The 18,499-nt window shown below is 46.5% G+C and overlaps 1 protein-coding gene across 1 annotated transcript in view; it reads right to left on the reverse strand.

Moving 5' to 3' along the window:
* The window catches only part of si:ch1073-335m2.2 (msx2-interacting protein), a 44,635-nt gene extending 40,654 nt beyond the window's left edge, over positions 1–3,981 (reverse strand). Inside the window, 2 exon segments of the mRNA XM_034166535.1 lie at positions 1,766–2,080; positions 3,719–3,981. Of these exon segments, the coding sequence (XP_034022426.1) occupies positions 1,766–2,080; positions 3,719–3,801 (398 nt within the window). The 5' untranslated portion in view covers positions 3,802–3,981.
* Between the last annotated feature and the right edge of the window lie 14,518 nt (positions 3,982–18,499).

Genomic DNA, 18,499 nt, shown 5'->3' on the forward strand with positions numbered 1-18,499 from the left:
GCAATTAATGAATTAAAGCGCAATGGTCAGAAAAACAAAAATATAGAGGACAGAACAATACCAACCTTTTGAGAAAGCAGTTACCGAAACTTATCCAAATAAAATCTAGATGGTCAGAATGTGAGAGCCCGAATGAAAAACCAAAGGGAAAAAAAAAAATAACTTGACTTGCTCAGGTGGGGAAAAAAAAAAAAAAAAAAAAGAGAAGCTTTTCTTGATTCGCACTGCAAATAATCTTCAAACAGAGTGGAGCACGAGGCCAGTAGATTGTTGAGGTATAATCCACAATTAGGCTACTTAAGTCTCATCACTGGATGAAAAAGGGAGAAAAGAAAAAAAAAAACCACAGAAATGGACATCTTGATGAATTTCAGGATATATGGGAGGCGATAAAAAAAAAAACAACAAAAAAGAGGCCAAACGTAACATCTTAATGAATAAAAATGGATTTTTTATGAAGTTTTGAGCAATTCAGTACATTTCCAGGTAGAATGAATGTACAGTACATTCTTGCCCAAATAGAAAATACATCCACATGGATCAGGCTTGATGGCATGAGAAAAAATGGTATGTTCCAAAAAAAAAAAAAAAAAAAAAAAAAAAATATTCCTCTGAATAGTGCCAACTTATAACAATCTTGAAAATACTAAAAACAGTATGATGATGGCACATATAATCCTAGGAGATGGGAGTAATTCCACAACCGATTGATCCAGTTGGACGTGGATTTGCAATCTTCTTTCTTGCCGTGTCATTTCAGGCAACATGAAAAAAGCGTTCTTCAGTTCTCTGTAGATGTGCCCTTCTTCTCACTGCTTATACTGAGGCCTGACAACTATATCCACACTTGAATAATCCACAAGGACAGCAGCTACACCTATCCACACTAAGGTCCATACAGAAGTCAGTACATCCAACACGGGGTATCATATTGCGTAAATTCCAACTATGGAGTTATCGCATGTCTTCGTGGCCAGCAATCCCCAACGAGAATAGCTCCACAAATTTTGCTGGGTAGCTTCTTGGTCTCTTAATGCCGTTTTAGGTCTTCTTGAAAGAGCCTCCACATATGGAGCAAAGTGACAATTATACAGACTGAATTTCAACCTAGAGTGACAGACAGCCTACAATATATGTACTAAAAGTCTTTCCTGTGGTATCTAAGATGCATAAGCTTCTTCCAGCCATTTGTTTAAATTTAAATCCAGAAAAGGTCTTATCCACTGTTGGGTTAAAAAAAAAAAAAAAAAAAAAATAGTCCAACAGTCAACTGGTGTTCAAAGAGGGAAAATTAAAATGAAAGTGTACAGTCTTGACAGTACAAATACATTAGCTGATGGAAAATGTATCCTTCAACAGAAAGGTTTTACTTCCGCTTTCATAGGAATCCATGGGGGAAAAAAAAATTCAAGTAGAGATCCAAAGTTTGGCAGGAAGATGTTGATTAAAAACAAATCCAAAAGATCCGAGAGGTAGTCTCCCACAAATGTAATAAATCCAAAACTCATCAGGATATTCCTCACAGATGTATATCCAAATCAGAAGTCAAACTCTGAATCAGTTACATTATCAAATGATTGTGTGTAATTTACTTAATCCAATAGCCAAGGCAAGTCGGGGTGAAAAGCGAAACAATCCCTAGATTACCTTTGTGTAACCCATGTGGCATTTATCCGTCACAAATAACCAAACTATGTCATTATGTTTTACAACTACCTGACACCTAGATTCCCCTGGATATTAAGGGGAGACTGTGTCCACTTACCCATCTATTCTCCGTTCATAACGCCCCTCTCTGGTGTGAAGGGAAACAGGGGGGCCAAACACTGGACCAACCGTTCCCCTAGAGAATCCAGTAACGTCTCGACTGCTCGAAGGGGTGCTGTCTTCAAGGCCCCTAACAGCACTAGGGACTGACCCAGGTTCATTGTAATCAGTTCGAAGGTCTCTGTCCCCCATCTTGTTGACAGCATTGTGAGCCTTCTGAGCACTTTTTATATCCACAAAATCCACAAAGGCTGCAACGCCGCCTTCTGATCCACGCTTCCGCAGAACTTTAACGCTCTCCACACGACCATACCTAAATGGGGTTGCAAAAGACAACTTAAAAATACATACAAATGTACGTATACACACCAAGTATGAGTATAGTAGCTGTTGGACAGCTGCTCTGTAAGATAAACGCTAGTAAATAAGCTCATTTTGACTAACATTGTAACTGGTAAGCTAACTTAACCTGTGATGCAAGGCAGCACTACACTACATACATGTGCACAAACTCTTGGGAAGAATTCTTTGTTTCTTTCTACTGAAATATGCAAATTAACATTTTCAATGCTAATCTAAAAAGAACTCCTGTCAATATAACTACCACGAGATTGCCAAATCTTAAAGGATTGTCAGCAAAGAAAACTGTAACTGTCATTCAATTTTTTTGGTGCTTTTTTACTTAAATACTCAGGGAAAGGACAAACAACTGAGTCAAGAGACTGCACTACACTGGAACTCTTACAACAATTTTGAAAGCATGTACCACAGCATCATGGCAACTTCAAAACTAATTTTTTGGTTGCCAAAGCCAAACTGCACAAATTTAGTGTTTTGCCATTACCAGTAATGCAATGTATTCCTTTCTGCACACATACAAAATCATTGGAAGAGGTCCAATTTACAGTTTCTCTCTATAGATATAGACAGATTCACATCACTCACAAATAACAAAATTGTCAAAGTGTCAGAGACTGTCAGCAAGGAAAACTGCAACACTCAGTAAGTTTTGTTAAGTGACATTTGGCTTGAATACTCAGGGTAAGGTCATAATGTGATTGGTATCAATATGAAGTCTTCCAAAATTTTGTACGCATACGCTATAGAGAACACCATATTATGTGTAACACATAACACAGAATAACAGCATGAAGCTTAGGCTTCATCATGCTGAGATGTGTCCAATCTTCAAAATTAGCTGAAGAACACTGGTGATTTTTAAGAATTCCGATTGGACGCAACATATATAGCAAATGTAAATGCTGGATCTTAGCCTAGCAAACGTTTGTTTTGGGTGTCTTCCTGGAAGTGAGTTTGCTCGAAAGCAATTTAAGGTTTTGGTCTTAAACTTTTACACACAGTTAAGTATGAAAATTCATATAATGTATTTAAAAAACACACATTACAAAAAGCAACTGTTCTTATGTAGAAAGGCACCCAAAAAGCAAAATAACAGTCTGGGTTAACGATGGCAAGCAGCTCGCAACGCGCTCATATTTCAGCTACTTAAATTTTCACCCACGTTAACGTCAAATATTTCTGCACCAACAGTTCAGTGCTTTAAAAATCAATGTTCACACAAGAAAGCCAAGTTCTCCTTCTGCCCAACTGACGTTTTTGACCAACGTGAAACGTCGCGACTTCCCACAAAATGGTTGGCAGGAAGCTAACCGTGCTAGCTACTAGCAGCCAAGAATTAGCAAAAGTTAGCTAAACACTGCAGATTGTAAACATTTATGCTCGTGTGAACTTTTTACGCGCACTGTACTCCAACGAATGAAAATGTGTGATTAATCCGTACGCACAGTGTGCACGACACTACTCGAAAAAATAAATATTAGGAGGAAGAAAAGGGGGGGGGGGGGGGACCCGCTAGCGTTAGCTGCATTAGCAGCAGGCTATCCACCGCAGCTAGGCGGCCAGAGCAGAGGATCCCTCTTGCGTAACATACCGTTTAAAATGCTCCACGATTTTATCCTCTCGAACGTGTTCGGGTAAATTTCCCACCCAGAGGTGTCTGGTTTCCCGAACCATCTTGAGCTTTTCTGTCCCCCTTTATACACATATGATCTGGCACGTTTCTAATCCCTGCCGGTCAGAGTTCCGCTTGCACAAAATGAACGACGGCGACTCTGTGGACGTCGTGGGCCTGAGCTCGCCCGTTGCTGCTGGCGTTCAGCTTCAGCCAGCCGCGGCGTCCTCGATTCATGCGTGTGAGCGCGTGGAATACACGGGGAACGAGCCGCGCGTGCCTGATATGGTCCCGCGCGTTCAAGGTCCTCTGCGGTGCACGCGATCAAACTGCACCGAAAAAAAAAAAAAAAAAAAATCAATACTGTTGAAAGCAGTATGACATTGAATATCAATTCCCGCACATAACAGGAAAAGAAAAGAAATAAAGTCACGCCACAGTAACGAGGATATCAATTATTGCAGAACATGGAAAAATCTGTCAAACGGCTGGACTGAACTGAATACTAATGTAATTACTGATGTAATTGAATATTTGAAGGACTTGTGGCCCACTCTTGGGCCTATACTATGCTGGAAATTATTAATCTGTCACTAACCTCAGGATCTGTTCCTAAATGTTTTAAATCTGCAGTGATTAAAACCATAAGAAACCTAATTTTGACCCTACTGGAAAATAGGCTGGTATCAGAACTATCATTTTGTTCTAAGATTCTTGAAAAGGTGGTTTCGCAGCAGCTTGTGGACCACCTTACTGAGAATATTCTCTTTGAGCCACTGCAGTCTGCATTTAGAATGCACAGAGACACAGACACCACTACGGCTCTGTTACTGTTAGATCTTAGCGCTGCGTTTGATATAGTGGACCATCGTATTCTACTTGATAGACTAGAGAATCATTTTGGGATTACTTGGAATGTACTTGCATGGTTATTATTAGTATTATATGAAGTTAGCAAAGTAGCAAATTAGCCATGAGACATACTGCCCCAACACATCTTACCTAATCAGTCACTCTCATTGTGTTCTATACAACAGCACTACCTCTAACCTTGGTGACATGAAATACGGGGTTCCACAGAGGTCTGTCTTAGGCCCCCTGCTTTTCCCCCTTTATATAACACCCCTCGGGCACATACTGTTGGGTTATGGGATTACTATTCATAGCTACGTTGATGACACTCAGTTGTACATGATGATAACTGCTGGTAATCTAGTATATGTAAAGTCTTTAGCTGATTACTTTGCATCAGTGAAAAGCTGGATGTCCAGCAAATTAAATGATGTTCCTTGGTCCAGCGAGACATTGACACCATTTTGACCATCTGACCCAGTCTTGTGTGTCATACATCACACTGACAAAGTGAGGAACCTTGGGGTAATTTTTGATTCCATACTGTCCGTTGACCACATTAGAGACATCACGAGGACTGCTTTCTTCCACCTGCAAAACATAGCTAAGATTCATCCCATCCTGTCTATGGCTGATGCAGAGACTATGATCCATGTATTTGTCCCTTCTAGATTGGACTACTGCAATGTTCTGTTCTCTGGTTTACCACAGTCCAGCATTAAGGGTCTCCAATTGGTTCAAAATGCTGCTTTCAGAGAAGCTGGTGTCAGAGAAGAAGCAGAATGTATGACCACATTAAATCGATTTTAGCATCTCTTCACTGGTTTCCGGTCTGTGTGAGGTTGAATTTTAAGGTTCTATTACTAACCTATAAAATTATTCATGGACTTGCACCTCCCTACTTAGCTGACTAATTATACCCTACACACCGGACTCTGCGTTCTCGGGGCGCAGGAATACTTTGTGTCCCTAGGGTGAATAAAAAGTCTGTAGGCATCAAAACCTTCTCTTATCATGTCCCTGTTTTGTGGAATGATCTCTCTGTGACTACGTTTACATGCCGTTAATATTCGGGTTAAGGTCAATATTCCGGTTTCTGAATCATTAGGAATAACCCGTTTACATGCTTAAGCAGACAGAGTTACTCCTGTATACATGGTCAGGTATCATTTGGAATATCCCCATCTAAACAGCGACGCACGTCTTCCATCAGTGCTTGATTTGGTCTGACGTTCGTGCAAATCCTGCTTCATGTAATCCTGCTTCTGTAAAACCCCTCACTACACACTTTATACACTTTTCTCAAACAGGCATTAACATTTTCTCACTTTTCTCTCCTGTGTAAACACTCTCTTTTTTCTTCTGGGCAAGAAGATCATAAATAGACACACGCAGAACACAATGCGCGTGCTCTCCCTTCGCTCACTGCCTCCGGGGGTACGGATGCGGGACCCGCAAAGAATCCAAGTCATGGCCACAGAGTTCTGCGGCTGCGGTATACTGAGACCCCGCGGCCCTGTGGATTTTTTCCGCAAGAAATCTATCCTTGTGGGTTGCCTCCGCATCAAAACAGTGAGCGTAGTCTCTGGACCTGTTGCCAGAGTTGGCACAGCTACCACACAGCAGAGAGGGGGGCGGTGTGAGTGGCCCGCTGCGATGTTTACCGAGCCGGCAGACTCAGTAAGCGCATTGGAGCCAGAGCAATCGCGGTGATGCCGACCGGTGCTGCGACCGGTGCCGCGACCGGCCCGCCTGATAATGATGCAGAACACAATGCGCTGTTACATCTGCTTCTGTGGTGTCTGGTGGGGCCGCATACAAGTAGTTGCCGTACTCAAAAAACCAAGATTCCTTGCAGATAGGACATGCGCAGAACACAAAATAATGTTCCTTTCTATGGGGATATCCCGATGCGCGTTTATATTACCTGCTATTCGGGTTAGAAAAGGAGTAACCCAGAGGTCTTATTCGAGTTTTTAAAAACCGGAATATGAGCATATTTGGGGTTTTGCGGGTGTTTACATGGCCGTGCGCAACCGGGTTATTGCTAATATTCCGGTTATGAAAGGGTTATTGGTTGCATGTAAACGTAGTCTGTGGAGATAAAACAGATTCTGTAGAGACATACAAGTCCAGGCTTAAGACACATTTATTCTCCCTCTCGTATGGCTAGCATACTGGCATAGTATGGAAGTATGCTTCCTATCCCTTTAGCTCATCTTATTAGCAATGGAACAGGTCTCACTTCATTTAAATTCTGGGGTCTGTTAGTGAAGCTTAGGGCCAGCTGCTGGCGATCACCTGAGTACTCTGTCTGCTTCCCTGTCGATTTACTGCTGGTGAACTCCTACCTCGGGTGCAGTTTTTCTGGCTGACTGATTCTCCTCTTTTTGTCTCTGTCCGGGGCACTGACAACACCACTGACTGATCCTGGCCCAGCACCACCAAGGCGCCGGACTGGACTCGGCATACCACTTCTGTTCCACAACTAACTGTTGTGAAAGTGTAGGTACACGGACCCACAACAGGGGGCGTAATAAACGGACAATGGAGAAAGGTGAATAACAAGTTTTACTGTTGTGAAACGAGCACAACTAATACAACAACCAATAATTTGGGGTTTAGGTCAAAATCCGCTGGTGTCGTGTGGGCAGGCTCGAAGGTAGGAGACGTCCGTCCCAGTCGAACCGGAACCACCCAGATCTCCTCTGCCACCGAACCCTGGGAGTACTGGAACCGCCAAGTCCCGAATTCCCAGGTGGCCACTGCCTCCGCTCGTCGGATCCGGTACTGCTGGCGGGAGAGAGCAACAAACACACAGGTGTGGATGCGACAGCACCCAGTAAACGGAGAGGGGAGAAGCCGCCTCCACCTCTTGTCACTATACAGCAGGAAGGTGAGTACTTATCCAAGTAATTAGCTTTCAGTAGTCAGCTGTCCTGAAAAGGTTTAACAAGTTTTATCTGGTTATGCAGAATATGCGTGCAGAGAACGTTACCTCAATCTTAAGGCGATATCTCGGCACTGAGGTGGAGACGCCGTCCTGATGATATACCTCCGTGCTGAGTGGAGTCAGCTGTGTCCAGTAATGGGTGACAGCTGTCACCCTGACTGCTCTCGTAAGGCGGCAGCGCCCTCTGGTGCCTGGAGCCCGCACTCCAGGCAGGGCGCCCTCTGGTGGTGGTGGGCCAGCAGTACCTCCTCTTCAGCGGCCCACACAACAGGACCCCCCCCTCAACGGGCGCCTCCTGGCGCACGACCGGGCTTGTCCGGATGGCGACGGTAGAAGTCGGCCAGGAGGGCCGGGTCCAGGATGAAGCCCTTCTTCACCCAGGAACGTTCTTCGGGGCCGTACCCCTCCCAGTCCACCAGGTACTGAAAACCCCGGCCCATTCGACGGACGTCGAGGAGCCGGCGCACGGTCCAAGCCGGTTCCCCGTCGATGATCCGGGCAGGAGGTGGTGCCGGACCCGGGGTGCAGAGGGGTGAGGTGTGATGGGGTTTTATCCGGGAGACATGAAACACTGGATGAATCCGCAGCGAGGCCGGAAGCTGGAGCCTCACTGCGGCGGGATTGATGACTTTGAGGACTTTGAAGGGACCGATGTATCGTTCTTGGAGTTTGGGGGAGTCCACTTGAAGGGGAATGTCCTTGGTGGACAACCACACTTCCTGCCCAGGATGATACTTGGGGGCCGGGGCCCGCCGCCGGTCTGCATGTTTCTTCGCCCTCGTCCGGGCCTTCAACAAAGCAGAGCGGGCGGCACGCCACACCCGATGGCACTTCCGTAGGTGGGCCTGGACCGAGGGCACACCGACCTCTCCCTCGACCACCGGAAACAAGGGGGGCTGATACTCCAAGCACACCTCAAATGGGGAGAGGCCGGTGGCTGATGACACTTGGCTGTTGTGGGCGTACTCGATCCAGGCCAGGTGGGTACTCCAGGCCATCGGGTGCGCGGCTGTCACACAGCGTAGTGTCTGCTCCAATTCTTGGTTGGCCCGCTCTGCTTGCCCGTTGGTCTGGGGGTGATACCCGGACGAAAGGCTGACCGTGGCCCCCAGTTCCCGGCAGAAGCTCCTCCAAACGTGTGAGGTAAACTGGGGACCGCGATCGGAGACGATGTCTGATGGTATTCCATGCAGACGGACGACGTGGTGGACCAGGAGGTCCGCTGTCTCCTGGGCCGTTGGGAGCTTCGGGAGGGCCACGAAGTGGGCCGCCTTGGAGAAACGGTCCACTATCGTGAAGACGACGGTGTTTCCCTGGGACGGCGGGAGACCCGTGACAAAGTCCAGGCCGATGTGGGACCAGGGGCGATGAGGCACGGGCAGTGGCTGTAGCAGCCCTGAGGTCTTTCTGTGGTCGGCCTTGCCCCTGGCGCAGGTGGTACAGGCCTGGACGTAGTCCCGGACGTCGGCCTCCAGGGATGCCCACCAGAAGCGTTGCCGGACGACTGTCACGGTCCTTCGCACCCCAGGGTGACAGGAGAGCTTAGAACCGTGACAGAAGTCCAGGACTGCAGCCCTAGCTTCTGGTGGGACGTATAGTCTGTTCTTTGGTCCGTTTCCGGGGTCCGGGTCACGGGTCAGGGCCTCCCGGACGGTCTTCTCCACGTCCCAGTGAGGGGCGGCCACAGATAGCGGACGAGGTCCGGATGATGAGGATCCGGGGATCCGACGGTTCCGTTTTGACTTCATCTTCGTGCACCAGGGACAATGCATCCGATCTTTGATTCTTGGTCCCGGGACGGTAGGTAATCCGGAAGTCAAAACGGCCAAAGAACATGGACCAGCGGGCTTGCCTGGGAGTGCAGGCCGCTTGGCGGTCCTGAATGTACTCCAGGTTCCGATGGTCAGTGAAAACCGTGAATGGCACGGCTGTTCCCTTCCAACAGATGTCTCCACTCTTCGAGGGCCTCTTTCACAGCAAGGAGTTTCCCGATTGCCGACGTCATAGTTCCGTTCAGCGGGGGTCCACCTGCGGGAAAAATAGGCACACGGGTGAAGGACCTTATCGGTCTTCCCGCTCTGGGAGAGCACCCGCTCCTATCCCTGAGTCCGAGGCATCCACTTCAACCACACTAACTGGCGCTAGGATCGGGCTGCACCAGAACTGGTGCAGACGAAAAGCGCCGTTTCAACTCCTTGAACGCGGCTTCGCACCGATCCGACCAGGTGAAGGGGACTTTTGGAGAGGTCAGGGCTTCAGGGGCTAACTACTGACTGTAGCCCTAATGAACCTCCTGTAGAAATTAGCAAAGCCGAGGAACTGTTGCAGCAGCTTCCTACGGCTTGTGGGTTGGGGCCAATCTCTCAACCGCCGCAACCTGGCCGGATCAGGGCGACGGAGTTGGAGGAGATGATAAACCCCAGGAAGGACAAAGAAGTGCGGTGGAATTCACACTTCTCGCCCTTCACAAACAGGCGGTTCTCCAACAAACCGCCTGCGGACCTGACGGACAGCCGGACATGAGTCTCAGGATCCGGGGAAAAGATGAGTATATCGTCCAGATACACCAAGACGCAACCGGTGCAGGAAGTCCCGCAAGACATCGTTTACCAACGCTTGGAAAGTCGCGGGAGCATTAGTGAGACCGAACGCATGACCAGGTACTCAACATGACCTAACGGGGTGTTAAATGCCGTCTCCATTCGTCTCCCTTCCGGATCCGAACCAAATGATACGCATTCCTAAGATCAGCTTGGTGCAGATTTTGGCTCCATGCAAGGGGGTGAACACTGAATCCAACAGGGCAACGGGTATCGATTGCGAACCGTGATTTCGTTCAACCCCCTATAATCAATGCATGGACGAAGCCCGCCATCCTTTTTAACCCACAAAAAAGAAACAGCAACCCATCGGAGAGGTGGAATTCCGGATCAACCCGGCAAGCTAATGAGTCCCGGATGTAGGTCTCCATTGATTCACGCTCCGGCCGTGAGAGGTTGTACAGCCTACTGGACGGGAACTCCTGCCTGGAACCAAATCAATGGCACAATCATACGGGCGGTGGGGAAGGAAGCGTGAGAGCCAGATCCTTGCTGAACACGTCAGCGAGGTCATGGTACTCCGCCGGCCACCGCCTTCACATTGGGCGGGACTCGGACCTCCTCCTTAGCTTGGGAGCCGGGAGGAACCGAGGAACCTAGACACTCCCGATGGCAGTTTTCGCTCCACTGAACCACTACCCCCGGACGGCCAATCGATCCGGGGATGGGCTTTAGCATCCAGGAAAACCCAAAACCACACGGGAGGTGGCCTGAGTCACAAAAAACTCGAATCACCTCCCGGTGGTTACCTGACACCACCAGAGTTACAGGTGGTGTTCTTATGCGTGATTGGTGGGAGTAGGGAGCCATCTAGTGCACCGAACCTGCACAGCGAGGTAAGAGCCACCAGAGGGAGCCCTATCTCCTGGCCCATCTACTGTCTAGCAGATTCCCCTCAGAGCCCGTGTCCACAGTGCTGGGGCCTTCAGGTTGAATCCTCAAACAGGATCATGACTGGGAGTCGTGTAGCAATGTGGGTGTGTCCCACGTGAATGTTTCGGCCCACCCCTGGCCCAGTCTCTAGGGGCGGGCGTTGGAGTTTAACCCGCATCGGGCGCAGATCGCTTGCAGAGGATGCTCACTCGAGCCACAAACATAACAAGCTCCGTAGGCCCGCCTCCTTTGTGCTCCAGGTGCCCTAAATGTTGCCCTGTCGTGTCCATAGCTTCGTCAGCAGGGGAGCCGTAGGCGCACGGAAGCGCAGGAACAGAGGAGCGTGTGGAGGGCGGAGCTGGTCGGAAACCGGAGAAGGGAGAGGGACGACGCGTGCCTGGCACGCCCTTCGCCTCGTTCCCGACGGCGTTCCTCTAGCCGGTTGTCGAGTCGTATGACTAGATCGATGAGCCCATCTAAATCCCGCGGTTCGTCCTTCGCCACCAGGTGCTCTTTTAGGACCAGTGACAGTCCATTTACAAAGGCGGCACGGAGGGCAGTGCTATTCCAGCCGGATCTCGCCACCGTGATGCGGAAGGCGACTGCATAGGCAGCTGCGCTCCGACGCCCCTGTCTTATTGACAGTAGCGCGGTTGAAGCGGTCTCTCCTCTGTTGGGAGGATCGAACACCGTTCTGAGCTCCCGCACAAACCCATCGTATGTATGAAGGAAGCCCGTGAGTTCTCGTCCCAGAGCGCTGTAGCCCAAGCGCTGTGATGCCTCCCCCGCGAGCAGGTTTAGTACATACAAGCTACTTTGCTAGCGTCAGTCGCGGTACATCACGGGACGCTGTGCGAAGACGAGCGAACACTGCATCAAAAATCCACGCACGTCTCCACACAGCCTCCGTACGGTTCTGGAGGTCTTATGTAAGCTTCTGGGGACGGAGGAATGGACCGTTGAACGACCAGTGGAACGTCGCTATCCCGCGCAGGGTCCTCGGAGGAGAGAGCCGCAGCGGCGCCCGGAGGGCGCGCTTCCACTTGTGCGGCGAGAGCCTCCACCCTGCGGTTTAGGAGAACGTGCTGCTCGGTCATTAAATCGATCCGAGTGGTGAAAGCGGTGAGGATCCGCTGCAACTCATCGATTACCCCTCCCGAAGACGCCGACGCGCCCTGTTCTCCATTGGCCGTTCAACAGCCGGTTGACGCCCCTCGGGATCCATGACGCTGGCCGAGATATCCTGTTGTGAAAGTGTAGGTACACGGACCCACAACAGGGGGCGTAATGAACGGACAATGGAGAAAGGTGAATAACAAGTTTTACTGTTGTGAAACGAGCACAACTAATACAACAACCAATAATTTGGGGTTTAGGTCGAAATCCGCTGGTGTCGTGTGGGCAGGCTCGAAGGTAGGAGACGTCCGTCCCAGTCGAACCGGAACCACCCAGATCTCCTCTGCCACCGAACCCTGGGAGTACTGGAACCGCCAAGTCCCGAATTCCCAGGTGGCCACTGCCTCCGCTCGTCGGATCCGGTACTGCTGGCTGGCGGAGAGAGCAACAAACACACAGGTGTGGATGCGACAGCACCCAGTAAACGGAGAGGGGAGAAGCCGCCTCCACCTCTTGTCACTATACAGCAGGAAGGTGAGTACTTATCCAAGTAATAGCTTTCAGTAGTCAGCTGTCCTGAAAAGGTTTAACAAGTTTATCTGGTTATGCAGAATATGCGTGCAGAGAACGTTACCTCAATCTTAAGGCGATATCTCGGCACTGAGGTGGAGACGCCGTCCTGATGATATACCTCCGTGCTGAGTGGAGTCAGCTGTGTCCAGTAATGGGTGACAGCTGTCACCCTGACTGCTCTCGTAAGGCGGCAGCACCCTCTGGTGCCTGGAGCCCGCACTCCAGGCAGGGCGCCCTCTGGTGGTGGTGGGCCAGCAGTACCTCCTCTTCAGCGGCCCACACAACACTAACCGGAGGTCCTGGCCTGCAGCTTGCCAGAATATTATATATTAGAGACCCAAGATGGACTGTACTGCATTTTCTTCTGTTTCTTCTAATGGAAACAAACTTTTGTACAATCTGTAAACACCTTGTAACTGTTAGAATGGCCAAAGCAGCGGGTCACCCCTCTGGGTCTGGTCTGCTTGAGGTTTCTTCCTCATTATCACCAGAGGGAGTTTTCCTTATCACTGTTGCCTCTGTGCTTGCTCAGGGGGTTTGATAAGGTTAGACCTCACTCATGTGAAGAGCCTTAAGGCAGCTTTGTTGTGATTTGGTGCTATGCAAAAAAAAAAAAAAAAAAAAAAAAAAAAAAAAAAAACATTGAATTAATTAATTAATTAATAATGAAAGTCATCAGAGGGCTGATGCAGACCTGCATGCTCTACACACCACAATATAAATGTACAAGTAAATATACATATGGCTGTAATGGTGTTTTTGACTATGTGTGACTTCTTTATGAAGTCATTAATACCACCGATTCACAAATATTTTGCTCATGAATATATGTTTAGATCATCCATCTAGGCTTCTTGGTTGTTGAAAAAGGTTTTTTTTGGACCATGTTTTACTCGACCTGAGCCTTGGCTTTTTGACCAAACACTGCAAATCTAATGACCTTTAGATATCTATCCAAGTAGCATTCCCACAAGTTTGATCCATCTAGGTTTCTTGGTTGTTGAAATATACAAAAAAGGTGTTTTTCAGATGAAGTTTTCCTTGAACTGGACTTGTGACATTTGACTAAACCACTCCAAAATCTAATGACCTTCAGATATCTATCCAATATTCCTACCAGGTGTGAAGGAAATCCATCCAGCCTTTTTAGATTTATCTTGTCCACACTCACAGACACACACACACACACACACACACACACACACACACACACACACACACACACACACACACACACACACACACACACACACACACACACACACACACACACACACACACGCCAGTGAAAACAATACCCTGCTTTGCTGCTTTGCTGATGAGCAGGGTAATAATAATAATAATAATAATAATAATAATAGATTTAAGATTTATTCATATAAGTTACATCTAATGCACAACAGCGTACAACCCCAATTCCAGTGAAGTTGGGATGTTGTGTAAAATGTAGATAAAAACAGAATACAATGATTTGCAAATCCTCTTCAACCTATATTCAATTGAATACACCAAAAAGACAAGCTATTTAATGTTCAAACTGATTAACTTTATTGTTTTTGTGCAAATATTTGCTCATTTTGAAATGGATGTCTGAATCTCCAGATTGACAAGGAAACTGGGTGGGCTTTGAACACAGACCTTGCAGTGAGACAAGAATGCTTACCACTCACATTCTTTAAATGGTTCAAAATACTCCTTGTAGACTTGAAAAATTTATATTACACTAATACTAGCCTTACTTTTATGAGCTTTCTGTACATGTGAGCTCAAACTTTGTGTTGTTAACATCTGAAATTCTAAATATTGACTTCCCTTATGTCTGGTAGTTGTAAATCTTTTTGGACCTTTCTGACTGTGCTCTGTGGAGTCACAGTGAAAGCCTGCTTCTATTGTCAAGGGGAAAAAGAAGTCTGCAGGTTCGAAAGGGTGTTCTCTTAAGGCCCCCTGACACTTGCACAATTTTGATCCGTGCACTTGCACACATTCTGCCCTGCAAGAGAGTAAACTCGACTCAAACTTGTTATAAACCGTTGGAAACTGTGGACCGCTTTGTGCAAGTGTGCAAAGAAATTTTGAAATGTTCAAAATCTCAGACACGCATTAATGACGTGAACTTCATGTGAACATTATGCAAACAGTTCAAAAACACTGCATGTGAGTGCGAGTGATTGCGTCAGCGCACCGCATCAAAGCGCAGCTCATCTGATTGATTATAACGAGATGTTAGAGCTAACCAAAACATACTTTACAGCTGCCACACAAGAAGGAATGAACATGCAACTGTTTTACCAAGCTATTACAATATAAACATGACAAATAATTACCTTTTTAGATGGCTCCAAATACATTCTCCACCTCATTAAGCGCACAAGAAAAGCAGCAGCTGGAGCGCTCCTCTGTGATTCCAGAAGCAATTAGAGCCATCCTAAACAGCTAACTCGGACAGAAAATGCATTAATCCACTACAGAATAATTATTTTATATACGCAGTGTCCAGCGCACAACACGGGGCATCCAGTGGAACAAAGCACGATGCCAAGCTGGGATAGTCACGATGAAGTGCATGCAAGTGCGTGGATCAAAGCTGTGCAAGTGTTAGAGCGCCTTTACTGTGCTCATTTTCTACCTGCTGACAGCATATTTTAATAAGTGGTTGATGTATTACCCAAAGCCTTGTGCTAAATCACTCTGTTGGTGAGGGAAAAGAATCTTAAATCTTAGTGGTGCCTCGACATTTTGAGCATTTATCTCTTTGTTTGCATTCTGCTACACTAGTGTAGATAAGTGTTAAGTTTGTCTCACTTTAACACTTCATAACACATTCCAAGCTGTCTTTTTCCTCAAACTTCCTCGTCTCCCACTCTTTCACTCCAGTCACCCTCCCCCACCTTCTTCCCTTTACCTTTTGACCCCCAGTCATTAATCCCTGCTGCCCGGGTTACTGACCTTGACACTCTCCTTCCAGGAGATGTCGTCCTCCTCCTCTGGATAACACCTCGGCTGGTTTACTCTGGCAGCTCATTCAGATTATAGGTTGTGTTTATTTCAGTATATGTATTACTGATATTATAAGTGCCAGTTTCCTGTGCTGTTTACATCTTAAAGCCTTTTGGAGAATTGCAAATTTTTTAACTGAAGTCATGGCCATGCCCACTTATTTTACATATCCTTTAAAATTATTGTGTTTGGTTGCTTGAACCAAATTTTTCAAACAACCTGCTGCTTCTCAAGTCTAACCTTTTTTGTTGAGTGGACTTCAGCACCCTTGTGGGTAGAGGAAATAAATAATATAGAGGAACCTTTATAGCAAGGTTTTATATGCTCTGAGGTTGTCAAAATTAGAAATACACATGTTACATAAAGTCTTAAGAAATCACTTACTGGAAAATCAAAACTAATTAAAAATATCATTGTTCTCACTGTTTTTCTTTGAATGACCCAGAGGATGAACAGGTTGTTTCAACCAGCAGCTTTGGAGCTTTCAGGGCAGGCTCGAAGGTAGGAGACGTCCGTCCCAGTCGAACCGGAACCACCCAGATCTCCTCTGCCACCGAACCCTGGGAGTACTGGAACCGCCAAGTCCCGATTCCCAGGTGGCCACTGCCTCCACTCGTCGGATCCGGTACTGCTGGCGGGAGAGAGCAACAAACACACAGGTGTGGATGCGACAGCACCCAGTAAACGGAGAGGGGAGAAGCCGCCTCCACCTCTTGTCACTATACAGCAGGAAGGTGAGTACTTATCCAAGTAATTAGCTTTCAGTAGTCAGCTGTCCTGAAAAGGTTTAACAAGTTTTATCTGGTTATGCAGAATATGCGTGCAGAGAACGTTACCTCAATCTTAAGGCGATATCTCGGCACTGAGGTGGAGACGCCGTCCTGATGATATACCTCTGTGCTGAGTGGAGTCAGCTGTGTCCAGTAATGGGTGACAGCTGTCACCCTGACTGCTCTCGTAAGGCGGCAGCGCCCTCTGGTGCCTGGAGCCCGCACTCCAGGCAGGGCGCCCTCTGGTGGTGGTGGGCCAGCAGTACCTCCTCTTCAGCGGCCCACACAACACTAACCGGAGGTCCTGGCCTGCAGCTTGCCAGAATATTATATATTAGAGACCCAAGATGGACTGTACTGCATTTTCTTCTGTTTCTTCTAATGGAAACAAACTTTTGTACAATCTGTAAACACCTTGTAACTGTTAGAATGGCCAAAGCAGCGGGTCACCCCTCTGGGTCTGGTCTGCTTGAGGTTTCTTCCTCATTATCACCAGAGGGAGTTTTCCTTATCACTGTTGCCTCTGTGCTTGCTCAGGGGGTTTGATAAGGTTAGACCTCACTCATGTGAAGAGCCTTAAGGCAGCTTTGTTGTGATTTGGTGCTATGCAAAAAAAAACCCAAAAAAAAACAACCCAAAAAACATTGAATTAATTAATTAATTAATAATGAAAGTCATCAGAGGGCTGATGCAGACCTGCATGCTCTACACACCACAATATAAATGTACAAGTAAATATACATATGGCTGTAATGGTGTTTTTGACTATGTGTGACTTCTTTATGAAGTCATTAATACCACCGATTCACAAATATTTTGCTCATGAATATATGTTTAGATCATCCATCTAGGCTTCTTGGTTGTTGAAAAAAGGTGTTTTTTTGGACCATGGTTTACTCGACCTGAGCCTTGGCTTTTGACCAAACCACTGCAAATCTAATGACCTTTAGATATCTATCCAAGTAGCATTCCCACAAGTTTGATCCATCTAGGTTTCTTGGTTGTTGAAATATACAAAAAAGGTGTTTTTCAGATGAAGTTTTCCTTGAACTGGACTTGTGACATTTGACTAAACCACTCCAAAATCTAATGACCTTCAGATATCTATCCAATATTCCTACCAGGTGTGAAGGAAATCCATCCAGCCTTTTTAGATTTATCTTGTCCACACTCACAGACACACACACACACACACACACACACACACACACACACACACACACACACACACGCCAGTGAAAACAATACCCTGCTTTGCTGCTTTGCTGATGAGCAGGGTAATAATAATAATAATAATAATAATAATAATAATAATAATAATAATAATAATAATAATAATAATAATAATAGATTTAAGATTTATTCATATAAGTTACATCTAATGCACAACAGCGTACAACCCCAATTCCAATGAAGTTGGGATGTTGTGTAAAATGTAGATAAAACAGAATACAATGATTTGCAAATCCTCTTCAACCTATATTCAATTGAATACACCAAAAAGACAAGCTATTTAATGTTCAAACTGATAAACTTTATTGTTTTTGTGCAAATATTTGCTCATTTTGAAATGGATGTCTGAATCTCCAGATTGACAAGGAAACTGGGTGGGCTTTGAACACAGACCTTGCAGTGAGACAAGAATGCTTACCACTCACATTCTTTAAATGGTTCAAAATACTCCTTGTAGACTTGAAAAATTTATATTACACTAATACTAGCCTTACTTTTATGAGCTTTCTGTACATGTGAGCTCAAACTTTGTGTTGTTAACATCTGAAATTCTAAATATTTGACTTCCCTTATGTCTGGTAGTTGTAAATCTTTTTGGACCTTTCTGACTGTGCTCTGTGGAGTCACAGTGAAAGCCTGCTTTCTATTGTCAAGGGGAAAAAGAAGTCTGCAGGTTCGAAAGGGTGTTCTCTTAAGGCCCCCTGACACTTGCACAATTTTGATCCGTGCACTTGCACACATTCTGCCCTGCAAGAGAGTAAACTCGACTCAAACTTGTTATAAACCGTTGGAA

This window comes from Thalassophryne amazonica, chromosome 3 (assembly GCF_902500255.1).
Source record: "Thalassophryne amazonica chromosome 3, fThaAma1.1, whole genome shotgun sequence".
Lineage (NCBI taxonomy): Eukaryota > Metazoa > Chordata > Actinopteri > Batrachoidiformes > Batrachoididae > Thalassophryne > Thalassophryne amazonica.